Raw genomic sequence first — 27,696 nt, 5'->3', positions numbered from 1 at the left:
ACTAGACTGAGCCGATCATGGTATTTTACACTCTTATTTCACAGATTTATGAAACTTCGTGAGGTGAAGCCATGACCTTCTGCCCCACTCAGTGAAGAAGCTGAAATGAGAAGTGCCTTGTTAATACTCTTACAAACATTTTCATGGACTTTGGCTTCTTATTGCATTTGGCTTCATGGTGGGAGCAGGCTATTGAGTCAACAGCCTTGTATTCTCCTGGCTGTAGCACTGACATGCTTCATTTCTTAGGAAATGCCGTCTCCATGGGGCTGATCCTGCCAACCACTGTCCATGCACACTGTACCCCTGGATCAAGGGGTGGGTACCTTGTTTGCTTCAGCAACACAGACTTTCCCAAGGCAGAGGAGAACAGGCATAGAGCAAAGGCAACATGAAAGCTGTACAGGGAGCCAGCCAAGAGGAAAACAGACTTATATCACTCCAGCTGCTGATGCAGGGTTCTGAATCAGTGTCCAGTTTTGAGTCCAAAGGCTTCAAATAGCCCCTAATAAGCAGAGTGACTGATGGAGAAGGTGAACCATTAGAGGCCATCAGCTATAAAACCAATGGTAGGGGCGCCTTTTCCTTGAAAACATTTGCCACCTAGTAACCTAAAGCAGACAATAAAGGAGAGCTGAGCTGAACTCCCTGAAAAAAGGAGAAGCTACTTTCTTCCCTGCACTAAGTGAAAGATGCTCTCTAAACACAGCCCTGTGCAGCTACCTGGTGTGAAGCACTGACCTGAGACAAAGTGCTCTGGCAGGGCTAGGAATCAAACCCTCTCCCCTTTGCTTGGATTCTCACTCATCCTTCCACAGCAGCCAGCTCCAGCAAGCAGCTTTCCAGAGCCAGCTGCTCTGAGCCTCACTCAGCAGCTATTCACAGCAAGACAGCTGCTTTCAAGAGAATAGCAGCCATCCCTGGAACTGACTCTGCTCACCTGAGCTGCACTGAGCCACATCCCATTATAGGAAGAAGGACCAAGAGGAGAGGGTTAAGTGAGACCAGCTGGGGAGAACAATGCCATGACCACAATAGGAAGAGGGCTCCCCAGGGGGTAAGGGAGGGAAAAACCAAAGCAGCGTCACAATCTGGAAAGGTTCAATGGCTGAGTGGTGTGCAAGAGCACCAACCTAGTATGCAAGAACACCACCTTAGCAACACAATCCTCATACAGCTCAGTGCCTGCACAGATGCCCACGCACTCTGCAAGGGGCAATGACAGCATGAGAATGAAACTGGAGGCTGGTCGTAGCTGAGAAACTGCCCCCGAGGGTGGAAGCACATGGCTCTGTTATCTTGGAGTTAGCAGGCAAAATACTGCCGCTGCCACCCCCCCCAGGAGGGGACAATAAAGTTCTTAGCTCAAGTGGTGGGAACAAGGAGCATCCTGTGCTGTGCATACGTAATACTGGCTTTTCACTTCATCTCGCCACAAAAGGCTCTTCACCCTGCCAGCCCCCAGCACTCCAATCCATTGTGAGGAGCAATTCCAGTGGGATTAAGGTGCTTTACTGTAGCTAACAGGCTAAGGAGAACCTGCTCCATTGAAGTTAGAAAGATGCTTCAGAAAGCGATTGCAAAAAAACGCCAGCATATTCCACACTGCAAAGCAAGGGAGCCCATTCCCTGTGATGGGTGTAACGGGGGGCTACCGGGGCCGATCTCCGCAAGGCCCACCCACCTGTTCTTGGGCTAACCACCCACCTTCTTGCCCACCACACCTTGGTCTTAATTGATTAATTACTAGATGTAATTAGGCAGAGGCTGCCCATTTTCTGCCCCGCTGCAAGGGGGCGCTATCTGCGGCTCCATTCCTCCCCTACACCACAACCCAAGCCTCGCTGATGACGTCATGATGTTCTCATACGCTCCAGTCCCCCACAATGGGGCCCAGAATCCTACTGTAGGACCCCACCTGGGTTCCTCTCTTCAGATGGACTCAGCCGCTGTCATACTGGGCCACATATCTCCCTGCCACCAGTTCCCCTTTGGGTGTGGTCCTCTCACTGGGACCTTTGGCTCACACTAGCCCTGGCCCACCTCCAGGCCTGTCGGGACCCCAGGCCATTGGCTCTTGGGCATCCCTCTTGGTGGGCCGCCTTGCCCTTCTGACCCTCCTGGTCCTGGCCCCTGCCTGGGCCAGTCAGGGGAAGCTCTGGCAGGCCTTGATATATGACCCATACTCTTACCCCTCTCTGGGTCCTCCTCCAGACATGGGGAGCTGGGGTTACCTCACACCACAACTGGTGCCTCAGGGTCTCACAGGAGACTCTCACTCCCCCCACCGGGCAGCAGGTCGCAGTGCTACTACTGGTGTTATATTCGACCCAAACTCTGCCTCCCCACATTGGAGGACTTACTGGGGTCAGGACTCAGCTTCCTCTCTCTGGCTGAGCCCCCTCTCCTTTCACTGGGCTCCACATTGCCCTCTCTCTGGGGCTTCTGATCACTGCCCCCTCTCGCTGGGGGCTCCACAGCGCTCATAATGCCCCCTTTACTCGGGGTCTTGGGGCTTCCCTCCACAGGTGGGCTCAGGTGGCCATAGCCATGCCTGGCCCCAACTCTCCTCCTCAGGATCTAGAAACCCCTGCAGGGCTCAGGCGGCCTTGGCCACACCTGGCCTCCAACTCTCCTCCTTAGGGTCTCAAACCCCCACAACTACCTCCGGTGTACTGCGACCCACTCTAAGGCAAGGGGTAGGGGTTAAGGTGCCCTGACCCGCCTTTCACCGGGGTGATCACTGGCCTGGCATTTCCTGGGGGCTCCCGCACCACTGGGAGCCCCACCAGGCCACCCATTCCTGGCAGGGTGTAGTTTCCGGTCATACCCAGGACCAGGAGCCTCCTACCATCCCCTACAGCTCCTCCCTTATCTCCAGATGAAACTTGGCAGCCCTCAGGCCAGGCAATGCTGTTGCCTCTCCTTCAGCAGCCAAACTGCCTTGTTTATATAGGCAGCCCTGAGCCTAAAATGGCTGCCCTCATTAGGCACCTGGAGGCTGCCAGCTCCAGGGCCTTAGAGTGGCAGCACACACAGTGCCCTGCCACAATGGGAATGGAGGAAGGAGGCAGCTGGGGGAGTACGACTCCAGCTGAAAGGAAAAGGAACATGCATGATGCTTGCATCCAGGCAAGACTGTGCAGCAAGGGCTCTGCTCTCAGGCTTGGCAAGAGAATAAGAGAAGCCAGGCTGTTCTCAAGGCCCCCTGGGAGGGCAGGCTTTGTTAATGCCTGATTTATAAAGGGAGTTTGGAACTTCACAGTGTGCTCCAAGTCTGCTGTGTTAATAGGAAATGGAACAAAAAGCACCACTGCTTATACAAATTGGATTTAAAATTAAGCAAACGAGACATGGGAGGCATTAGTTTCCATCCCCATTGATGCTGCATGGGACAATGTTTTCTGAGGACCTCATAGAACATCCTTTCTGGGCAGCCCCCCACCCCTTGTCTAACAGTGTGCGGTCTTCACGATGTACAAAAATATCTTTTGGGAAGAGGTGCCACACAAGCAGTCCCACAGCATAGCTATCACAAGGCAACAATTCAATAAGTGACATCCAATTCTGCTACAGACCTTTTCCCCAGCAACATGAAATGCCACTCAGCCTTCTCTGCGGGTCTGATCAATGTTTTATTTGCATGGCTCAGTCTGCAGAAGCTGAAACCTTGCCACGCCAATAAAACACTGATAAGGCTTGCAGAGATTTATCTCACTGAGGAAGGGTCTTGCTGTAGGTACCAACAATTATTTGTTACTTCCAGCATAGATAGCATTACACAGGCCAGATCATCAGTGTAAATCACAGGCAGTCTAAGAAAAATGTGTCTATGGGGTGGGCATGCGTGGCTGTTTGAAAGCTGCTGTACTTTGTCCAGTGAGGATTGAAAGTGCAGCTATAGTCAGAAAACGTGATGTAAAAGCCTCTTAGTCAAAACAGCCATCTTCTTATGCTTCAGTTTCACTCAGTCACTTCACCCCTCTAAAGCAGGCATTCGTTCTACTTAATCCGGCAAAGCCAAAATTACTCCAGAAATATGATTTGGATTCTAATCTGCTCTGTAAGAACTCACTGTTAATTATTCTGCCTCGCATCTGCCTGTGCTGCAGTGTTCTCTGCCTCCTGAATCACTACTAGTTAAAAGACACTTATAGCTCAAACTTAGCTGACATTAAGAGTTATAGATTATCATATTGAGATATCCATGCTAGCTTGGATACTGAAAACAGTTTAGCATGGAGTTCTGAATAGGTAGATTGACCCTGCTTCTTTGACCCGACAGACACCAGCCCATCCAGAGCTCTGTGCAGCTGTGGTTAGGCAACTTCTAGTACCCGAGCTATGCTGGATATCTCTACACTGCAGTCTGCAGCTAAGTTTGAGTGGTAAGAGTCTTCTACTGGTAACAAGATGAGACGCAGGAAAAACAGAGTGATTTTTCTGAGCTCATGAGTCAAGGGAAAAAAAGCCATCTGTGGGATCCAGTGGTTAGACCACCACACCTGGGTTCTAGCACCAGCTCTGCCACTGGCTTGCTACTGTGGGCAAAAAAAGTTGTCTTATCTCATGAAAATTTGAAATTCCCACATTTTTTCAATTCTGCATTAGGATGAAGGAAAGATCTTGTGACAGTGAAAAAGGAGACAAGCAAATATATCTACCCCCTTGCTCCAAACCAGCCAAGTCTGTTAGTTACAATTTTTATCTGGGACATGCAAAATTAAAGTACAGGTCCCTGCTTTACCAGGTAATCTAGGTTTCTTCTATCTCAGGAGCATGCTTTCACCATACCAGCTACTGACTACAATGGAATGGGTGAGAGAAAGTCTCGTGCCGATTCTTGTCAAATCTTGTTCAACGTGTTAAAATAGCTTCCCAAAAAAGTTTCAGGTGCATTTAGTTGCCATTTTCTGTCAGAAAAAGCAGTAAGTTGGAAAATTACTGCAGCTGTAGGGCAAACCTCAGGTTCCCCATCTAAGATTGTGATCATGAGGCTTACCCACCTTTTTCAGGAGCTTGAGCACCCACAAATAGAAAGGGTGATAATGTTGCTCCATACATTTTGCTTTTCACTTGTGAACAAATAAACTCAGTGCTGATTCTCAATGATGTGCATGTGGAATCTGACACTGCTATTTTTTATGGTCATTTCTCACTACAACAACCATTTAAAAGTAGCCATGAAGCATATAAGCAGGCTGATATCACAGCGACTAGCGCCACCCATATTTCACAGTGAAACACATTAAATCACTTATATGCAGCAAACCAAGTATTCAGTTTTCCAATGGAAAGAATCAGACAGCAGCTCACCTTCCCCTGCAAGACTCCACAGCATCAATGATAACTGGAAGAAGGAAATAAGACCCTGGGGAATCCAGGCACTTAAATTTGGGGCAGAGTGCAAAGCAGGTATGTTTTAAAGAGGCCGTGTGTCGGTTAAAATATGGATTTGATACAGTGGTTAATTTACATTGGGGTGTCAAACTCACTTCCTGCCCCCGACCAGACCTAGTCCTCCAGCTCGAGCACAGGGTGGCTTGTGGTGGTGGTAACTGCTCCAGCATCGGGCAGCTGTGGGGCCATTGTAGAGGGAGGTAAGGCCGTGACAGTGTGGATGAGGCTAGCAGCCAAAGGACGGCTAGGGCTGTATCAGCTCCTGCTCACCCTCCTGCTGCCAATCCTTATGTCTGCTAAGCACCACATATTCTATGTCAACCCAATTCCCACGCCCAGCCATGCCCCCAACTTCTTGACAGAGCAGCTCAACAGGCCAGATCTGGCCCATAGGCCATGTGATACCCATGATTTAAATAGACTGGGGCTCATTTGTAGTATGCTGGCTTTCATTGTGGTGAAACCTCTACATACTACTGTTCTCCTAGAGGAAAAAGAGATTAAAATTGTGTAATGCAAAGAAACACAGGAACTGATGTGACACACAGCCAGCAAGTAGGTCCTGCAATGTATATCATATGCTCCTGTACACACTTGGCTTTCCCCACAGGGAATGCCCTGGTGGGAACATGTGTTAATAAAAAGACAGCGATAAATACACAAATAATCCTCAATGGGGAAAGAAAACCCCTACGGAAACTGCCAAAATTGTCATTTAACAACCAGGGACAAGGTCTCTAACCTCTCTGCTGGGCTGTCAGGCTCAATAAAGCGGACAAGAGGTGGGGAAGACAGGGTTTCCGTAGCAAAGATCCCGCCCTGGAGCTGAAGTCCAAAGCCATTCAAGGGGTCTCCCCTTAGGACCACTTCAGTTGTCTCTGTATGAACGATCTGCCCACCGGGACCCACTGTGCTGGAGGCCAGCGACACTGTAACAAGAGAACAAACATGAGGCTGAGGCACAGGCAATGTGATTTGTGCAGTGTCTGCAGCAATGTGGCTGCCATGTTTCATGTTGCAAACACATGCAAACTGCCCACAAATGCCACTTGCCATTCTCTACAGCTCTATGGAGAAAGAAGACTGCCAGGGGAAGACTGCTATCCTGCAGGGAATACACACATGCAGCCTTCTACAGGAGCAACAAAGAGTGGGGGATTGCACCAGTTTCCAAGGGTCAGTGTAGCATACAGACCCTTCCACTACTTTGGACCAAGGCTAGTCCTAATTCACAGCTGAAAAGGAAGAGGAAGGAACTGATGGCATTGGGATCAGCAGGTTGCCTACACAGACTTTCTGCAGAGCAAATGAGAAAGGCGTACGTGCCTGAAAAGCCAGAGACCCAAGCAACACAGCCTTGCAGCCAGGCAGTTCTCCTTACGTGAACTCTTGTGCTCCTTCTTCTTCTGTCTCCTCCTCATCATGGTGGCCCGCGGGCTCATGGGGTGGGAGCTCCGAGGTAGAGTATTCGAATTCTGGCAGGGAAAGCCTTGTGCATTCATGGTTGGGGATGAAAAGTTGGCAGCCACCAGAGCTATATGTTGTAAATATACAATGTGTTACACACCCACACACAGAAAACCATTTCAGCACTAAGAAAACAAACTGATTCTTCCACAGCATTTAAACCAACACTTTGACTTGCTAGCTATAAAAGCAATTACTCAGAAGATTCAAACGGGAGTGTGTTTCCTGAAGGAAACACTGTCTAACCATATGGATGTGCATTGGTAGGTGTCTGTAGGGCTGCCTACACACACTGTTGTGTCTGTTGGGTGATCTCCCCATTAGCCAACACGCCCTCATTACTGTTACAGCTCTGCTTTCTTTGTTGCGGGCCACCTCTCATTGTAAGGCACTACTGCTTGTAAAGCACTGGAAAACACTACCTAGAGAGGTTTGTGGGATCTCCACCTCTACACATTTTCAAGAGCAGGTTAGACAAACACTAAACTGCGACGGCTGTGAGGGATGATCTTGCCCTGAGCAAGGGGTTAGAGTAGGTGACCTCAAGAGGTCCCATCGAGCCCTATTTTCGTAAGTTCCTATGAAAATCCAGATTGTGGACATACCAAGCTGGGCATGCTGGTGCCTTATGTGGTGTACAGTCTTTATAGAGCTACCTCCTTCATGTTCCCCATGCATAGCAGGGGCAAGCCAATAGTGCAGCAGGGAAAGGGAAGGATAGTTAACCTCAGGCATGTGTATAGGCTCATAACAAAACCCCCCCTCAGCACTGGATGTATTTTTGGATGCCGATTTCAGTTTCTGAAGTACTAGGGCAGGGGTTGGCAATGCTTTTGGCAGAGTGCCAGAAACAGCTGGAAGATGTGGGTATGCCAGAGGTAGATGGTAGCAAAGCTGTGAAGGTCCCGATCCTTGTTGTGGCAGCGCAGCTCTGGTCCCATCCCTGCCATCTGCCTCGAGATGCATGCTCACCCACCACCAGCAACGAGCCAAGCCAGGACTCCACAGACCCTGGTACAGCTGCTTATCCCTCCTGGCTGCCTGCCACGGCCAGCCCAGGCTCTGGGCAGACTCCTGCCGCACACCACAGAGTCCAGGCTTCTCACAACAGGGGGTGGGGAGGCTGCAAACAGCTGCACCATGGCTGCAGAGCTCCAGCCTCGGTCATCACTAGCACTGGGTGCACGTGCATCTCTGGGTTGATGTCAGGGAAGGGATCCTTGCCACAACAAGGATCGGGCCCCTTGAAGGTCCCCTGCCATCCACCCCAAGGCACACATGCCAAGCAAAATGTCTTCAAGTGACATGCTCTGGTACATTTGTGGAGGGTTGCTAACCCCTGTAGTAGGGGTGGCATTGTGGGTCTAACCTGGATGGTATACTTCAAGCTAACTGGGAAGGCAGTTGTTAATAAGGATAGCAACAGAATAATTAGCTCTTGCAGAGACACACACGAATGCTAAGTGGATGGGTTACATTTGCAATAATCCTGGCTGGAGGTCTGGTTCCAGGTGGGCGTCTTGCAGTGTCCCGGGTGATGTGTGTGGCAGTAGTTGACACAGGGATCCCAGCAGTGGTGATGGTCGCTCTTCTGCACCTTGACTACAAGCAGCATGTGCGAGAAACACCAATGCAAAGAGAGGAAGCAGAAAATGATCAACAAGGAATAAAACACCTTTGAGGAAGCAATAACTGGGAAAGCTTTACAGGGGTTTACGGGGAAGTTATATATTATTTGATTGAGTCGGGCATTATCCAACCTTTCCCTGAACACAGGTCTGCCTACCACTGTTCTCCCCAATCCTGACAAGGCTGAAACTCATCCCCCCAACATCCTCTCACACAAACAGATCTATATTTGTATCTGGGCAAGAAAACCGTGTCAGGATGCACTGAAGGTGAGTCAGCATCATCAGAGGTGACGTGTCACCAATTCACATCACGACACTGTAAAAAACCTGTGAGTCAGAGGTCGGAAATTCAGCCTGCCCCACAGACAGCAGGTCCTCAATTCCCTTCTGGACCACTGGTCTGAATCTAAGCCATGTTGATAGCACCAACAGGTCATCAGCCTTCAAAGTCTGTAGTTCAATCACAGGAGTTGCTTATAGGCAAAAAGTTTCCACTGGTGCTGGCACTTCACCAACTGCATTGCAGGACCCTGAATGTTGAAAAGATTTCAGATGCTTCAGGGTCTTCTCTTCTCTTTTTTCTCCAGCTTATGCTACTACTGGTGTGAAAAAATTATGGGTGGGATTTTTAGCTAGGATTTCCCTAAGTACTTAGAGCCCACGCAAAGTGAATATGTGATCTCAGCAATCGTTAGGTATCTGCATTCAAAACCACCACCACAAAAGGCCAAAGACTCAAAGGTCTTAGTGACCAAACTCTTTTGTTTTCAGAGCAAGGCTGAACCACATTCACAGAAGCATGAGGGAAATCTGCAAAACGTTGGCTAATACCAAACATCTTGGGCAGCTATAAATGTGCAGCAAGGCCGCTCCAATGCAGTGTAATTACAGCGTGTCAGAGTAGACTCAATTAATCCGCACTCCAGCAGACTCCAACATCATGTGCATCAGCTTCCCCATGCTGTAAAATGACAGCAGAAGCACTTTAACTAAAGCTCGCTCAACAAGCTTTAGTTAAAGCACCCCGCCACCATTTTTCAGTGCAGGGACACTGATACATGTGATGCTCCAAGTGCATTAATTAGAGCAGTTCTCAGTCCCACTCTAATTAAAGTGCCCTTCCTGCCACCCCCAAAGCATGTGTATAAACACCCGTTATATGCATACCATAAGGATGCCAAGTCTTAGCACCTTTTACCAGTATTTAATTCACTAACAAGCTTAAAAACAATCTCTTAGAAATCCTGATTCTCACAGGATGCCTCCCAGAGACAGCCCAATCACTTTGTTTCCCAATTTGATGGCAGGATCACACTCTTGGATGGACCTGTCTTTGGACCAGGGATTGTGGTTTTGCCGTACCAAATTACAGTGCCGAACACACTCTCTGAGGTATATACATACCAGCATGGGCATTTCAAGTTCGACTTGATGTAATATTTCAACTTTCTTAGCAAGGCTCAAGGAATACTCTGCTGTGCAGGGCTGGTTCTGTTTCCTATGCCCACAGTGCCCATAAACATTTTGCTGTCTATAGGCACTGTGCTGGCTATATTTAATTTTTTTCCTCTGTGGAGAATTATTGGCAAACAAGTCAATTTGCATCAGTCCTGCCTCCTCTTTTTCAGCTGAGCTCAAGCTGCATCCTGCAGCAGGCAGTCACTGCAGCCGTGAGTTATACTGGAACTCCCAACTTTGCACACTCCTCCTTCACAGATGAGATAGTCCCTGTGAATCAGGCTCGCTCTCTCTCTGCGTGCAAATGGCTCGTAGCACAAGCAGTACCAGACCATCCTGAGGAACACATCTCTGACAGGGACACACCAGCTCAGCTAGTGATTTCACCATGCAGATTTGATCTCAAAAGTCACCCACCTCATTGACTGAAATGCTGGAAACAAATTCCGCTTACATGACGCCCACCACATCATAATCCTCAATGGGTAATTTTACAGGCACTGAGTCTTTTGGGACAGCTCTTTTTTCTTTGTGGTCCTGATTCTCTTGCAATTTATTTAGCAGTTTTTGTTATTATCTTTATGGCATTTTCGAATATAAGAGACACCGCCCTGGAGTTTAGATCCCAAAACACAAGTGCTTGTATTAAAAACTATTTTGCTAATAAACAACAATTCTTATTCTCTTAGGCTAAACACAGAAGTTACACATAAACCGGTTTAAGTGATCAGAAACTGGTTTAAACCTGTAACAGAACATAAGTTCAGTGCATATAAACCTGTTTCAAAATGGCCAAAACTGGCTTCAGATAAACCTGGTTGGATGTAGTATCAGATGTAAGTGATTTGGGTCAAACTGGTTTATGCAACTTCTGTCCCAGACCCCTTCCTGGTTTAAGTTAGATCAGAGTCTTCCAGCATCCCAGCATGCTCTGCAGCCCTGTACTGGGCTGGCTGTGCTCTCTGCTCCATAGAGCAGGGCTGTCCCCACCCCTCTGCTCTCTAGCCAGGGGCTGGGGCATGGCCAGACACCAGCCAGCATGGCCCCCCAATGCAAAGGCAGAAGGGAAGGGGTTCCCCTCCCTTCTCCCACTGGGGAACTGCAGCTGAGGTCTGCCTGTCTGGGGTGTAGCAGCCTGCCAGGCATCTACCCCCTTCCCTGCTCCAGCAGCAGGGGCATGGCCAGTGCTAGCCACCATGGTACTGCCAGCTGCCTGTCTTGCCCACAGCTGCAGGGCTGGGGCTGTGGGTCTGAGCTGGCCAGCCCACAGGTGCTGCTGAGAGTGGACGCATAGGGGCTGGCCCAGACTGGTCCAGCTTTAGGTCAGTTGCTTCTGCTCAGAGCACTGAGATCCAGCTCCAGCTCCATCTGCTTTCCACCTGCTTCCACCACAGGGGCTGCTCATTGCACCAGGTGGGCGGACCAAGGTAGCTGGAGTTGGAGGCACAGCTCCATGCTCTGGGCTGAAGCAACCCCAGAGCAGGGGCAGTAGCTGCTGGAGACAAGGTGAAGCTGTGTGCTGGCTGGGTCCAGCAGGGCTGTTCTGCTCCTGTGCCACCGTGCAGCCCTGCTCGGGGTAGGGGAAGCTTCAGACCGGCAAGATGAGCAGCCCCTGCAGGGGAAGCAGGTGGAAAGCAGCGGAGCTGGAGCCGGAGCTCCATGCACTGGGCAGAAGCCGCCAACCTAAAGCTTCTACCTGACCACCCAAAACCCACATGGTGGCGGCAACAGCCTGCTGGAGGCGAGAGAGACAGAAGAGCCCCACTGGCCCCGGCCAGCCTGTGGTGTGGCTATAGCTGTGCTGCTGGGGCTTCAAGCCCCCACGGCAGGCGGCTGCTGGGCTCCGGGTCTGCTGGCACCTCCGAGCCAGCCCAGGCAGACTGCTGCTTGGCCAGCTACCACCCATGCCCCCCAGCCCAAGCCAGCCGTTGCGTATCCACCCTCAGCAGTGCCTGTGGGCCAGCCCAGCTCATCCCAGCAGCCCCAGACCTAGGCAGGTGGCAGGGCCCTGACAGGCAGCTCTCGCCAGGCCCCCCCACCGTATGAGCAGAGAGCAGGGGGGAAAAGTCCAACAGACCCCAGCTGGGGTCCCCATGCCCAGGAGGGGACACAGGAGGGTTTAAATCACCCTCTGCCCCATTCACCTGAGGCACTGCCCAGCCTGAGGCATTGCTTTGTCTTGGGGACAAGCTTGGCAAGGGCTGCTTCTCCCCTCCCCCTCCAGGCACAGCCTGGCTGGGGTCCCTGCAGGCCAGGGTAGGGTTTTAAACCCTTCCCCAATCATGCTCAGCCTGTCAGGGCCTGGCCATGCCCCCCTCCAACTCAACTTTCCTCCAGCCTTGTGGCTGCTGCAGAAAGGAAGGGAGGGCTTGCTCTAGCATCTCTTGGCTTCTAGCCTGAGCCACTGCAGGCATGTGCCTGCATTTCCAGAATTAAAAGTGAATGTTTGTTCACTTGCAAATCAGTTTAATCTACACAGGTTAGATTAACCTGCAAAGACAGAATCAGTTCAGGCTTGGGTTTTCTGATTTTCTGTCCCTAGCCTTTTTGTCCACAAACTACCCCCATATGTTTGCCCCTATTAAAAAAAGAAAGAGACCTATGAAAGCCAAGTGTGTGAGAAGTAAAGAAACCTGATTTTTTCCATTCCCTGATAGTGCTGCTAAAGCAAATGTGGTAGGTCACAAGAACCACTGTTCTGAATCAGAGTTGATAGTGCCTGACACTTGCAAGATCAGGTTTCTTCCTACTTAGCCGGTAACTGTATTTTGCTTGTAGGGCAAACTCTGAATGAATTTAACTATGTCCATGAGTGGATGGAGGTACTTGTTAACAAAAGTCCCCAGCAACCTTGGATTCAGTTCAAAACAGAGCTGACAGGGAGAGTGGGACTGCAGTGGTGTCTTAGGCTGCGTCTATATTGCCTCCCCGCTAAAATTGAGACCGCTATTGAGAAAGTAAGTGTTGTCCACTTGCTCCTGCTCAGGGCATGCTGCAGGCCAGCAAGCAGGCAGTGCAAAGTGCCTCAAGCAGCACTGAGTGTACATGCCTGCCCTGCTTCCTGAAGGGAGCCTGAGAGCTGTGGTGGGGCACACGCTTAGGAGTCATCTATGCTGACTTGCAAAGCAGGGGGAACCGGGTAGGCTTATGTCCTCAGCAGGGGTCCTAGGCTCAGTATGGGCATGACCCTAGGAAACACCACCTCCTGTGCTCCAAGAGTTGATCCTCCAGACTTTAGACTTTGGCTGACACTTCCCTTCACCTGGCCCATTTCCCTCTCTAGTCTCTCCTGTTTTCAAGTACACAAAGAAAGCAGGAGGGGTCTATATGCAAGGAGGGAGGGAGAGTCTGAGATACAAATCCTGCTCTCCACATACAAGCCTCTACAATAGCAACTGCTTGAAGCTTCTTCTGCATTAACCACCAGAGGGAAATCCATTCAAGTGTTGATGCTGGCCCTGGTATGGGGAGAGACACCAGGTGGGCTTGCGTTTCCTTATGCAGGGCTGATAGCAGCCCCATCTCCAGCCTCCCCCAGCACTGGTAATGGCAGGAAGCAATACATCTGGAGGCAGGGCTGAAACTCTTTCACGCCAAGTGTATTCCTGGGCATGGAGGGTCGTGTCTGGTCTATAGCCCTTTGGTACAAAAGGGGATGTAAGACCATGGCTGTGTGAGCACAATCCCCCAGTAACATGCCCTTTGCACTGTGGTCAATGGGAGCAGAGGATGTGCAACTTCCAGCCTCTACATAAAAGAAGCAGGTAACAGGAGTCACTGAGGCCCTGCACATGATAGCTGGTTGCTCTACTACATGTGCAGCTCTCGGTTGCTCAACCCTTATCAGAATCGTGCAGCTAAAACCTGCCACCCTCCCCTCCTGCCATCTCTGTGAAGATGCAACCCTGAAGAACATGCACTGCCCTTGATCTGCAGCACTTCATATCAATAGCTGCTCAATGTGTAGATCAAGGATGTCCATTTGTTAAAGAGCTTAAAATAACAGGGGAGCTGTAGTCACTTTCATGACCTTACAGTGCCGTAATCATGCTAAAAAACTGTCCCTCTGAATTTCTACCATGCTTGGCTGATTTTATACAGGAGGGTGAGGGAAAATGACTAGGCACACTCGAAGCCATCTCTTCTTTGAACGTGTCTCCTAAATGCATGGATTCGGAAAGGAGATCAGGATCAGGGAGCTAAAGCAGATAGGAGAATGGCACGTTTTTATAGCCGCTGAAAAAGGATTAGCTTCCCATTTTTCCCGGGCACTGGGGTCAAGTCATTAGCTCCCTTCATTAAACTGCTTTAATTCTGAACAAATTAGTCTAGGCATCCAGGAGCTTTAAACTTCTAGAAATAGAGAAGTTATTAAACATTATGTTCCGCCACATCATGTTAAAGAAGATTACAGGAAAAAAAAAATCTTAATCCCCTCCCCCACCCCTTTCCTAAATTATCCTGAAATAAAAAGGAAATGCCAAGTTTTGCCTAGGGCTACTGCATGACAACATTAGCAAAAATATGTGTTTTGGGAGAAATAGCTGACATTGCTCTGCTGTGATGGGCTGGTGGACTGGTATGGAAAGTCACGCTATTTAATCCCGAGCACCAAAGAAATGCTAGCACCAGTCATGACCTATAGGGTGCAGACAGAAGTTACATTGTCACGCAGTCAGGCCCTGGCAAGCACCCTACGGCCATGCCATGACACACATGCACAGCTGCACAGCACTTTTAAAGTGTCCAATTGTGTGAAAAATTAACCCTCCTCAAATGAAGTATCAGATGAAGGCGCTCTATTTCAGTGCACCTTAGGGAACTTGTATTAACCCTAGGATTAATTTTTCATGCCACTGGGGCTAGGCTTATGCAGCTCAGCCCTGCTCCACCCTGCCCCTGGGGCTGTCATCAGGGAGGGAGGGGCAAACCAGCAGCAGTGAGTTGCTCCGTTCACCCTAAACTGAAGTGGGGGAGGGGCGGGAGGAGTGTTGGGTCAGAGCCACCTTGTGGCCCCCCCCAAACCGCTCCCCAGCTGCGGCACTAGAGGGAGCTGGGCCAGGCTGGTGAGGCAAAGAGGCTTCAATTCATCTCCCCCAGCTCAGGCCAGGCAAACTACCGGCTCACGAGAGGAGCAGCCCACTGCTGCCGCCTTGCACCCCACCCCGCTGACGACAGCCCCAGAGCTGGAAGGGGGGAGCTGGGGTGGCTCCTTGGATCTGAAGATGGGCTCCTTGGCAGGCTCAATGCCCCCCACACCACCCACCCGGCAGGCAAATGTCTGTTGGCTTGGGGGGGAGCGGTAGGCACGCTACCTCATGGTGCTTTATGGAAAACACCATGAGTTACATCAGGGGTCTGAATGTCTGTCAGTGTCCATACAATTCCCAGAAAGACAACTGTAAAACAGTTTACATCAGAACAGCAGACCAACTCCTTCAAATGTAATGGCAATGGCCTTGCATTTAAGTTTAAGTGAGGATCCTACTCCCAGCTGTCTCCACACAGAAGGAAAGACTAAAACACCACCACCACCACTACTGTCCAGAGGGAAATCCTGGCTCCTTTGAAATCAATAGAAGTTCTGTCCACAATGTCACTGAAACCAGGATTTTACCCCAATATTTCTTTGGAGAACATTCCTCTTATGGATGTTTCTGCCATCATCATTTGTTCTGGCATGGTGGGCACACAATCAAGCAACGGTTAGGCCAATGCCGACCTGGAAGCACACTGCTCATAGGCTGTGATTTGTTTCCTCACCAGGCCAGCTTCCTGCTAGATTTCTCCATCTATGAGCATCCATTGAAAGGTATAAGCAGTCACAACAAAATGAAGGTTGACCATAGGAAAACTACATGAGCACAAAGAGACTGATAAATAAGGAATACAGTATTTTACTTTTGAGGCCTCAAAGGAGGCCATCTTGTATAGGTTTCCATGTTTCTGAACAATGCATTCTTGTTTAGTGCTGGTTTTCGACTATTTATTTCCCTAAAGAATATCACCCAGTCTTAGGTATTTCAGTGCAATGTCTATTTTTCTCCCCACAGATCAGCATTTGAAAGCTAATAAAACCATGGAGCAGATATCACATTAGCTTTCAGGACAATCAACCTTGCTTGATTCTTTTTTTATAAGGACATACCTGTTTCTGGAGGCTTCAGGGGAAGTCTGCTCTGGTGTACGGGCAGTATCTCTAACTTGACATTTTCTGAAGTGGCAGCTAAGAGCTGAGTTGCCTCTAATAAGGAACAGTGCTCTGTGCTGGTGCCATCGATGGAGAGGATGTGGTCGCCAACATGCAGGGCTCCACATCTGCAGAGAAACAACATATAAGCTATTACTTGTATATGCACATGTGTGACACACATGGCTGGAGAGCTGTGCAAAGTTCGGCAATTCTGATTCTTCTGAATATTTGCCTCCCAGTTTTCCATTCTTCCCCTTTGATTTCCAGCATGAGTGTTTGGTGACATGAAGCCAAAAACTCAAACTGAGACAGTCAGGCTTGGTTCAAGTACAGCCAGATCAAAAGCCACCAAGTTTCCTACATTTTTGTACGACTTACCCGTTAGGGACTTTGGAACTAGATGTTCAGCACCTCAAGGCTTGAAAGCGTTCAGATCTGGGCTTTAGGTTTGTGTTCAGCTCTTATACACATAAACTCAAATTCATTCCTGATGGACAATGACCCAGACATTTTTAGCTTGTTAACATTTTACAAGGTCTGGGGACTTCACTATTTCAAATGGAGGAAACTTTAATATAACCAAGAAAGGAACAAAATAAACAATGGAAAAGGAAAGATATGCAGCCCTGCTATCCTGCTTAGCTTCGCACCTGTCCACCACACTGGCTGGCTTGATCTTGTCGATGACTATGACCTGCTTATTTCGGTGTGTGCTTGTTGTCAGAGTGATCCCCAGTGTAGACCCTGGAGTCTTGGCTATTTCCACTAGCAAAGGACCGGAAGCATTAGCTACAGTATCTGAAAAACAATAATAGTGTTTTAGGACATTTTCATTTCAGTCTTTCCATCTACACAACACAGGCGGAAGCCACCGTCTGCCAACCTTTTGCTATGATTCAGAAGAAAGATCAGGCCTGGCCATACTATAAGGCTATATATTATGAATAACATTAAAAACAAATCACAACCACCTTTTTACATCTTAGAAGGCTAGACAGTATTAGAAGGGGGAAAAGATATCATATTAAATCAGTGATTCCCAACCTTTTTTTGCCGTGACCTGCTGCTGGGAGCAGAGTACAGCGGCGGCCTGGGGGCAGGGGAGCTCCTGGCATGTGGCACAGCTCATCCTTTGTATGCGGCACTGCTGGCATTGTTCCCATGACCCTCATTTGGGTCATGACCCGAGGTTGGGAACCTCTTCCTAGAATGGCACAAAAAGCCCCAGGGAAAAACCCACATTACAGGGTATTCAAAGAAAGGTATGTAATCTGCCCAAATGATTGGAAAACAAAGACACTTGATTATCATGGCTCTAGCGCACTTCCTTTCTGGCCTTTGACAAATCACTTACCTTTTCTGCCTCTATTACCCATCTCTAAAGTGGGAATGAAGGCACACACCTACCTAGCTACCTACTGTTCCTTCCATTTCTTGTTTGCAAATGCATTTAGTCAGAATAGAAGAAAATGCACTGGGTAACAGAGGCCTGCGCAGACACACACTTTCAGGAGTATACAGAGAATATATATGAACTCCCATCATACCAATAAACCCTTTCAAGAAGAGGAAAGGAAAAAAAATCTGGAAACCTGTTTGCCAAGATAAAAGTACCCCCTGCCACAAGTGCCACATTTACTCCCCACATACCCAAGGCCATCATAAACAAGCAGGATTTATGAAGCAGATAAAACTTTATCTTCCTTGCACAGGTCCACAGGCAGCATGCCAGAGCCGCTGCCCTCCCCACTCAGCGATACATGGAGATTGGCAGCGTTATCCACACACCTGCTTCCAAAGCAACTAACAGAATTGGCTCCTAGAAGTCCTGCCTTCTGTGCCACCGAGGCCCCAGATCACTGGGGGCAAGGCTCCACTCTTCCACAGGGTGCACACGGTGACTCGACACACAAATGCTGACGTTATCTGGCTGCATCATTATATAAACATCTCACTCTGGCTCACAGGAAGATGCACAGATGCAGATCTTGGACGTCTGGCTCCACAGTGTAATTCCAGGTGCTTTTACATTCTTCCTTCAAGACATCACCCCTCTGCAAACAGTCCGGGGAACAGAAGTTTCCTTCATCTCGGCTTTTGCCAAGTGCTCAGTCAGGTCCTATTTTGAGGTCAGTCAGGTTACAGTGCCCTTTTACCCAGGCTAGGCACAGGGGTAACGTCTGTGTTTGAACAAGGTTCCAGCTAAACCAGCATTTAATAAACATTATGCTGAGAATTGCTAAGGGCTCTCATCAGGCAAGACTTCGATGCAAAGACAATTACAGACCTAGTTAACCTCAACAGATATGCTGAGTTCTCTTTTAGGCTTAACAGGAGGTGCTATTAAGGCCTCTTCTGTGAAAGAAGACAGCTGCAAGTAATGGAGAGACTACCCAAGGCACATAGCAGGTCAGGGCTAAGTGATGTAGGCTGAGGGATTTTCCCAACTGCAAACTAGAGAACTGGTTTTGGAATCAATGTCCTGAGGCAGAAAGCCAGCAGGCTTGCACTTGCTGCTGCAGTCTGGGAGGAAAGCAATCACACAAAATACTTCTGCCCATCTTTGTCACTCAGGGAAGTGCTGCTGTGAAATGCATCCAGCCCACTTGCTGCTGCTCCACGCCTGCTCTGGGTGTACACCAGAATGCACTACCTGAAACAGGCTGCCTTAGAGCAGCCTCAAGCACAACCTCAGTGCTGCTGCCAGACAGCTACCTTGCCTCATCTGCAGGATTGGCACACAAGTAGTGGGAGCCAGCGGATGGGGTGCGTTTTATGACAGTATTCCTGGGGCAGTGCAGACATGCAATCTGCGGGTGCACTACACATGCAATTAGAGTGAAGAAATAAGCTCTAGCACAGCTCACACCAGAGTTTATTTCTCCTGGGTGGGATAGCAGCATGTTGAGCCAGGGCAGAGCAGTAGAGGACCTGGGGGATCAGCCCCAGGCTCTGGGGGGTGGCACTGGGCAACGGAGAGGCTAACTGGAGCACAAGGGAGCTAAAGTGTAGGGCTAGGTGGAAGGTGGCCCCGGCACTGTGCTCCCTTATGCTCCAGCCAGCTCCCGTCACCATCTACATGTGCGTTGTGGTGCTATATATTACTCTGCCATAGGACAGTACTGTACCCAACAGTACTATCCTATAGCAGACTGAATTTAGTGTGCTCTAATATGGGTGCATGTGTAGATGGTGACACTTTACAGCAGAGTAAATTAGTCAACCCCACAGTAAAGTGCATGTGGTTCCTAGTGACCGAGCTGCCTTTGTAGTTTCTTGCCGAAGAAACTGCCTTCTTTGGTTGGCTCCTATTCTAACCTGGAAAATAGGAACACGGATTTTTTTTTTTTGAAGAAGGATCATTCTTTGTGCATTTTTTAAATGCGTAACCCAAAGAAAGACCAGCCGTTCAATGTTATATAACTGGGTTGAGGAGGACTTCTCTCAAAACTAAGGTCAGGAACCAGGAATAGAGCCAAATTAACAAGCAGTGATTAGCATTGGGTTATTAAATCCAAAACTCATTAAAAAAAAAAAAAGATGTTGAGAGAACCCAGCAGGCACCACAGATTGCTCACACTGTTGATTCAATTTCTGCTGTCTGCTTCAACCCTGGAGAAATCTTATTATGCATTGGGCATCCTCATCTAACATGGAAAGAAGGATGGCACCAGCAGGTGATAGTAAAGGAGCCCCAAAATTAGCCACCTGTGTATTTCAGGGAGTACCATTGCACAGATAAAACACGAGAGATCAGGAATTGGGAAGCATGCTTAGTTCACTGCAGATAGAGCAAGGCTCAACTCATTGTAAGATCCCATCCCACAAGCCAACAGAGTTTTAATCAACTGTTTGGAGGCTCGGCACTCGGGCAAGAGATCGTCTCAACATGTTCCGCATTTGCCAAGAACCACACATCTGTTACTGCTGAGTTAATGGACCAGGGACCAAGGCCACACAGTGAGTTTTATAATGTGTATAGGATTTGGTCCTGGAATGCAAGAACCAATTTTTGGCACGATCAATGGCACTTTGCATGATTAGACTGACTTCAGTATAGCAAGTGGAAACTGCTTTATAGACAACGAATTGCACTTGTCAACAGATCTGGGGCTGAGATATCATTACCCCCATTTTGCAGATATTAAGACTGAGGCACAGATTCCAAGCAACTTTTCCAGGTGTACGATTGGTCAGTGGGCAGCAAAGAAGGGACTAAAACAAGTCTTTCAATTCCCTACTCCAGAGAGGGAAGACAGTTTGGGGGTTTTCAGGGCGCGGGGCGGAATTATAATAAATCTATTTCTCTGTCACGTGGATCTAGTTCTCTGTGGATGAGAATGCTGTAAGGTCTCAACGCAGACAAGAGAAGACTGTCTAGATCCTGTGCAAATGCATCAATACATCAGGCCTTTTGTTAAAATCTGCTCACAGATACTGTAGACTCAGCATGCTCTCCATGAAGGCCAATACCCTGATTTTAATGTTGTATAAGCAGGAGGAAAATTTGTCACCTAACCCAAACCCACAGGCCTGGGTTTTTTCAGCTGCTTTTTGAAGATCATTTTCTCAATCGCACCTTCAAGAGATGCTCCAGTTTTCCTTCTGTTTTATATGGAGCTTTCTTGGTTCCCTCCCAGTTTTTCAGCAGTTTTATGGATAGATGGGTTGGCAGCCACATGTTTTCAGTTGTTACCCTAAAGAGTGGAAAGGGTGGAAACCCATTTCTCCTGCCACAAATGCACCTCAGTGTCAGAGCTTCCTGCTTTCAGACATTATCAATCAGCTGTAAATCCTTTTGGCTACAAGAGTTTGCTTACGTAGGCTTATGGTTTCCTATGCCACCCTTTCAGGCCAGATACTCTGCCGCTACTCAGCTACTGTCGAGCAGTCAGCAGTTCATTTAATGCTGTGGGACATCACAATCCCTCTGCTTCCTCAGCAAGAGAGCCATGCAGAACTGTAGTCTCCAGCTAAAATCAATAGGCTGGTAGGCAGCCAAGGAAAGGGAAAGGAGGCTGGAACTGCAGCCCACCTTGTAACCCATTCATCATCTCCAGCAAGTAGCTTCCCCAAACAGCAAGTCAAGCCTAAAAGCCTTCAAGCCCAATGCCCCATGCCATGGCAAATCCAATAATTAAGCACTGTTTACACAGTCTCTGTTCAAATGCTGGCCACTGTCTTTAGAAGGGCCTATGTGGCATAGAAAAGCTGATGTTTGCTAAGCACATTATTAATTAAATGTTACATTAAATAAGAGGGCAGAACTTTTCAGTTGCCTATGGGACCTAGACACCCAATGCCTATTCATCTGTTGGGAGCTCAGCTTAATTCCTAAGTGGGCCTTGAACATGTCAGCCAAGTTGATTAGTAAAAGACCAGTTTACAGACCATGAAAGCACAGTTAAAAGTGCCTGATTTCACCATGGAAACCCTGGTTTCCTCCTCACACTCCTGCTGTGCAAATCACTGCTCTGTTCCTCAGGTTTCCCCAGCTGTAAAATGGAGCAATGTAGGCACCTCTATGAAGCATGGAGACATTTACTTTAATCAAACACTTATAAGGAGTTTTCATTTCCTCAGATGGAAGACACAATCTGTACTAATTATTACCGTGACAACTCTGCCACCAGGGGCCCCGGGAGGTCTGTGTACCTGAATACAAGAGTGAATTCAGAAGGAATGAAGATGATTTAATCTCCCATGAACCTGAGGATGATCTGCGTATGTGATGGGCACATTATAAAAAGCCAAGCATCCATAAAAATCATATTAGGGAAAATAGAAGTCACGGCAAAGCCATTGTGCTCCCCTTTTTAAGCATATGTAACTTTGGATTCGCTCCATCTTGTAAGTACCTGCCAAACCAGGGCTGCGTGCTGCCAGCTCTATGGACAGAAGCATTTCAGTACGGCATTTATAAACGTGCATCTCCAGCGAGAGGACTCTCCTGTTCCTCGAATGCAGAGGGGACGGTTGCTTCTTTGCTCCATCTCAAAGACTCAGTCCACTCAGAAGTGACTTGATGGATGGTAATGTAGAGCCATGGCCTGTTCTTTGCTTAATAACGGGCATTATCTCATATTAAGGATCATGTCCAGGGTTGATCAGGAGTAAACAGAAAGGTTTAGATGTGAAGAGGTGGTTAGATCATATTTACATGCAAAGAGGTTTAACTATTAGGTGTGTCATGCCATCTCCCACCTCCAGTGTTAGTGGAAGGCTGGCAAAACTGTCCACGTCAGACTGTGATGGGATTAAAAGTCACATTTTTGCACATTTCCAAATGAACAAAAAAAAAAGCGGGGGAGCAGGGCAAGATAATTAAGACTTCTCACTGATGAGATAGGTAAAAAACTTCCTCTATGGAAGAACTGTCCTTTACAGATTTCCTTTAAGCATCCAGTAGTGGCCACGACACAAGAATACAGGATTAAACTGGGAATGGACCTACAATATCAAAGGTTATTCACTACCTCTTACAGCCCAACATTTGAGGTGTAAAGTCACTGAAGATGAGCCAGGCCTAATACAAAACTTAAAAAAACCCACTTCTCGCCCAGCATTAATTGTTTGCGTCTGCTCAGAAATTTGTCTAATTACGACAGCTGGCCACTGAAGTGGATCATCCCTATTGCTATTTCTGGAACTACTTGTATTCAGAAAGCCACACATTAGCTAGCCATAACACTGAAGAAACAGAGCACAGGGCTCAGGATTGTTACGATGTAGATGAACAATTATTATGCCGAGGAGAGATGGCTACTGTAACATGGCAAGCCACGCAGAGTGCAGGTAATGAGTGTGCAAGCTTCTTTCACTCAGCTCTGCCGATGCCTTGTTATCTGAATCTCTCTCTTCCAGTCCTGAAACCCTTGCAAGAAGAGACTGTAGACTGTATATGTTTGTGCAGGCACAGCAACGCTTAAAGCATCATGCTCCAGGCCCAAGGTTGTGAGTTCAAGCCAAAAGAACCCCACGTTTTGTCTTAGGTGTAACCTACTCCTGGCTTGGGACTCACAGGGGTCAGATGTGACCGCTAGTCCATTCACTCCATTGCATGCTGCTGGGACAGAAACCATTGCACCTTAACCACACCAGCCAGAGCGGGACCTTCAACTTATTTGTGTGGACATTGTGTTGGAAGGGAGAGAAACACAGCTGGGTGGAAAAGATGTTTCAAGGGGAAAAAAGTAAATCCCTGAAGCCTTTGTTGACTGAAATTGTGTTCATCTATGTCAGGAACAAATTATTCTGCAGTCATCTTCTTACATGGCCAAACTCACTATACAAAGCTCCCAAAATACTGCACAGTGGGGGTAGGAGCACAACTTTTAAGCCCTTTCTCCTTTACTCCCTTTCTCCTTGAAAAAATCATTAGTGCTCTCCGGACCACAGACTCCTTCGATTTCTTAACTTGCTGGCAAATCAGAAAGCGATCCAATCTCATTAGACCTCCTCTTTCCCTGGCTCCTGAGCTCAGATGTGCTGGCCTGGGTTGTGGGCTTGGCAGAAAAGGCTCCAGAAATAGCTGGTCCAGCTTGTGGCTCCAGTGGTGGTGGAAACCCGTCTGGAGACTGGTACATGGCATCGGAGTCTCAGAAACAGCTCAGTGAGTTTCCATAGCTAACACAGCTTCGGACCGTGTGGTAAACTTAAACTCATTAACTCTGCTCCCTGCAGCAACAGCTAGGCAGTCCAAAGTCTGCTCTAAACTGCTATACAGCAGCTAATAACCTCCCCACCTCTGGTTTGCAGATCAAAAATGTACCAATACTTTTGTGTTGAAATTGCTTTAGAAATACTCTGCCCTCCGCTAACTTTTTTTCTGTCTAGTTGAGAGTTCCCTTGAAACAATTCTAGTTTAAATGGTACGCTCCCAGTAGAAGCAGACTTGTATATAGATCTCTGAAAGTCAACGTCCCCAAACAAGGCATGTTCAAAATCTAGCACCAAAAAAAATGTATGCCTGTGTCCAACTTTTTGTTGAAATCAACTCATCTGCCCCCTATACACTTACTACAGGCCTTGGCTGTCTTCCCAAGAAGCACACAACCCTGTTCTGCACCCCTTCGTCTCCAGCCTCTTGTGTGTCCTGTCCTTGTAACCTTGCCTAGCTAGCAATATCACCTCTTAAAATGGACCCCTAGTGCCATCAGAATCAATGGGGTTTTAACTATCTAATCATCTCAACCTTCTTTGAGCTTTTCCAATCACAAGTCAGATTTTGCTTTTTCTTAATACCTTCATAGTTGGCATCCTCTAAACCAGTTCACGCAGCTGTCACAAATAAGAGCACACACACTTCCACCCTGTACCTCCCCCTTTACTGCCTAGGAGAACTTTTACAATCTTTGAATTTTCCTCAGCGTGAGGTCAGATGTTTGAACCTGAAAGCCTGCAAAAAAATGACATTTTTTCCCCTGTTATTTGGTTGGTCTAATAAAAGACATTGCCTCTGACCCAAGAGCTTTGTCTGACACCACTTTGCAAGCACCCAGAGAAGTTCCAGCCCAGAACTGCCTTTTCCACCCCCAGTTGAGTGATCCTTACCCATGATGGTGACGTCGTACTCAATCTGGAAGAGCGCCTCCTGGCTGCACTGACGCAGGATATTCAGTGCGTCAGCGTGAGTCACGCTATGAAGGGGAATCCCATCGACGCTCAGCAGCCTGTCCCCAATTTTCAAGGACCCCTCCCTGCAGGGAGCCACAAGCAAAATTCTGTAAAAATCTTGATTAAACATGATTTGAGTACTTCCCCAGACAGTCATTTAGGATATTTATAGTCTGAGGCCCGTCACTTTTAATTAGTAGTTTGAGATTAAAGATTTTGCCTCAGACCCCTTAATGTGTGACCTTCTAGCCTAACAATGCTGGCCCTTGAGAGATCTGCATTCAATTAATTAAGCAATTGTTTCTGGAAGAGGAACTTCTAAGCATAATAGAAAATTCCCTACCTGGCTCCAAGGTTTATCAAGCTAGCCATCTCATGCACATATTGGTACAGGACTCATAACTTCACAGGTGTCTTCTCCCAAAAGACTTTACGTTGAAAGCTATAATTAAGTCCTTTGGAGATGCAGGCAAGAAGGGCCAGTGGATATTATATCTGAAATTTGCTTAATCAGAGCTGTGTGAACATTTTGTTAAATGCCACTGTTGAAGGACGTTAAAAAAAAAAAAGAGTATTACCTGTCTGCTGGGCCACCTGGCCTCACATACGTGAGTACCAATGGCCTGGATTTGTGCCAGTCTTCATGGGCTCCCCCTATGACCAAACCAGGAAAGTCATGAGTAACTGCAGTCCTTGGATCTGCAAGTCCTTACTCTCTCATTGTGGGTGATGGAGGACCGGAGACAGTTTTTATGTAAGAGCTGACACAGCTTGCAAGCAAGTCTGCTCTGGATAGTGAGCCAGCCAGCAGTCCTTGAAGGTTGCTTAGTACATACATTAGGTCACAGTTCTGTTTCTCATCCAAGGTTTTCAACTCTCATTTTCTCTTATCTCTTTCCTCCCTCCACTCTGCTTTCAAATGTGCTCACACCAGCATTTTGTTTACCCGGTCTTTATCAATATCATCACAGGAGTTACTGACCTCTTAGAACAAAGCCAAAACTGTTGCCTTCCTTGTACAGAGACACCTCTATAGTCTTTGGAATAATGCCAGAGCTGCTTTCTGGTGCTACACAAGAAAAAAAGAGAAAGATGAATAAACATAAACTTTTTCTTCCCTTAACTCTTGGAAATAACATTAAGCTACAGCTACATGTAGTCTATATTTCCTCCAATTCGACTTGATTAATACTTTGACATTCAAATGAAACCCTGCCATTTCTCAAACACTTTTAATGTGATTAGTGTCAATCAAAAGCCAGCGGCCTCTCTCATAAATATGAGCTAAATTCAAATTTATTTAAAAAAATATTAAGTCAGAGATGGACTTTAAAGAATAAGGAAATCTAAAATCCTCAGTGTATAAAGTTGGGCTTTTCCCTCAATATATATTTTTTTTTACTTCAAGAAGGTTAAGCAAATGTTTTAAACTGATCCTAGGGAGAAATCAGTTGTGTTTAAGCTAAATATATTACACAGACTATATTCCCACCTCTTGGTTTAGGTTGAATTGTTGTTGAATATTTTTTCTTTGGTTTGGTTGCATTGGGCAGATGGGAGTATGTGTATGCTGAGCACCATTCGTATGGTGGAAAACCCTTAAGGAACAGATGCTCTGAAAGTGCCCCTCCTCCCACACTTTTTTCCCCCCATTTGCATTTTTTTGAGAAAAGTTCAGCCAAAACTCTCCAAAACATGAGAAGACAATCTTCGTTGTAGATGAAGTAGCTCATCTAATAACTAGAGAAAGTACATTTTCTCAGCCCACCTATGCAAAAAGCATAGTGCCCAAAACATTACACACAGTTTGAACAGAAAAAGCAGAGGTCTGGCAATGCATACTTAAGATTTTTAATAATACTTTGTACTACAGCCCCAATAAGGTGGCATTGGGATTCAGGTCAGGATTTACTGTCAAGTCACAGTAAAGCAACAGAAATCTAATCAGCGGTCTCCAGCTAGTGCGCACAAACGGGTACCCATTATGCTGGAAGAGGAGAGCTCTAACTGAACTTGAAGAACAGCACTTCCACCAAAGTTTCACAGACAGATGAAAATGGGATGTGCCCCATTAAACATTTGGGTGATGAAGGCCAGAACAATAAACAAAACTCATATGCATCCCGGAACAGATAGTCAAACACAAAAAGAAAGAAATGAGAGGCACCCACCAGCTGGGGGTAGTTCATACTCCACTTCTAGTACCACCCTTTCCCCGACATTTTTAAGCAGGCTTATAATCTCATCATGTCTCAGTTTAGTCAGGTTGATACCATTCACTGACTTGATATAGTCTCCAACGTTTAGCTGGTCGCTTCTGTAAAGAAACGAATGGTAACAAAAAAGTCTTCTCCATTATGTTCTCTCTGGATGGTCTGGTGCACCTTTTGCTACAGGACAGTGTTCTGAACACCCCATCAAAGATGGATTAGCCGTTTTATCCAACGGAATATAAAAATGACCCACCTGTGGCTGAGGGATGGTAAACCTGCCAGTCTACTGAATTTTCTAAGTGGCAAGCATTCAGATTCAGACAAATAAGAACAACTGAAAAAGAGGTGTTCACAACCTCTCTCCATGCCACTCACCTTTGTGAAAACTTTCACAGGCAAGCCAGAGGCAGATATCAAGTACATCATCTGAATAAAAACTGCAACTAGCAAGACAAATTCTGGGTTTTTCCCTGCCTGCTCTCTACAAAAAATGTTCAAATTTTCCTCTTCTCTTCTCCTTCACCCTTTTGTCTCTCACCCACTCTCCTAGTTGATCCAATATCGATAGTGTTAAGTCTTAGGGTCAAACCCACATTCAGCTGTCAAACTGGTTCAAGATTTAAACCACTATGCAGCCAGGATGTATTCAACTATGTAGGTGCAATCATGAAAAAAACCACTCCAATTGTGTAGAGCCACTTACCTTTATAACTGGCTG

At 47.4% G+C, this 27,696-nt stretch overlaps 1 protein-coding gene across 3 annotated transcripts in view; it reads right to left on the bottom strand.

Annotated features, from left to right (window-relative positions):
• The window catches only part of GRIP2 (glutamate receptor interacting protein 2), a 114,359-nt gene that overhangs the window by 46,560 nt on the left and 40,103 nt on the right, over window positions 1-27,696 (bottom strand). For all 3 annotated transcript variants that reach the window (XM_019536799.1, XM_019536797.1, XM_019536798.1), the window contains exons 4-12: window positions 26,937-27,082; window positions 25,748-25,834; window positions 25,344-25,419; window positions 24,703-24,848; window positions 16,800-16,947; window positions 16,105-16,274; window positions 8,344-8,469; window positions 6,782-6,934; window positions 6,143-6,329 (exon numbers count right to left, since the gene is read on the bottom strand). In XM_019536799.1, coding sequence (XP_019392344.1) covers window positions 6,143-6,329; window positions 6,782-6,934; window positions 8,344-8,469; window positions 16,105-16,274; window positions 16,800-16,947; window positions 24,703-24,848; window positions 25,344-25,419; window positions 25,748-25,834; window positions 26,937-27,082 — 1,239 coding nt within the window. The remainder of the gene's footprint in view (window positions 1-6,142; window positions 6,330-6,781; window positions 6,935-8,343; window positions 8,470-16,104; window positions 16,275-16,799; window positions 16,948-24,702; window positions 24,849-25,343; window positions 25,420-25,747; window positions 25,835-26,936; window positions 27,083-27,696) is intronic.

The sequence above is a fragment of the Crocodylus porosus genome, unplaced genomic scaffold, assembly GCF_001723895.1.
Source record: "Crocodylus porosus isolate Cpor-Errol unplaced genomic scaffold, CroPor_comp1, whole genome shotgun sequence".
In the NCBI taxonomy this organism is placed as follows: domain Eukaryota; kingdom Metazoa; phylum Chordata; order Crocodylia; family Crocodylidae; genus Crocodylus; species Crocodylus porosus.
Note: the sequence above shows the minus strand (reverse complement) of the source record. Positions and strands in the feature narration are given on the sequence as shown.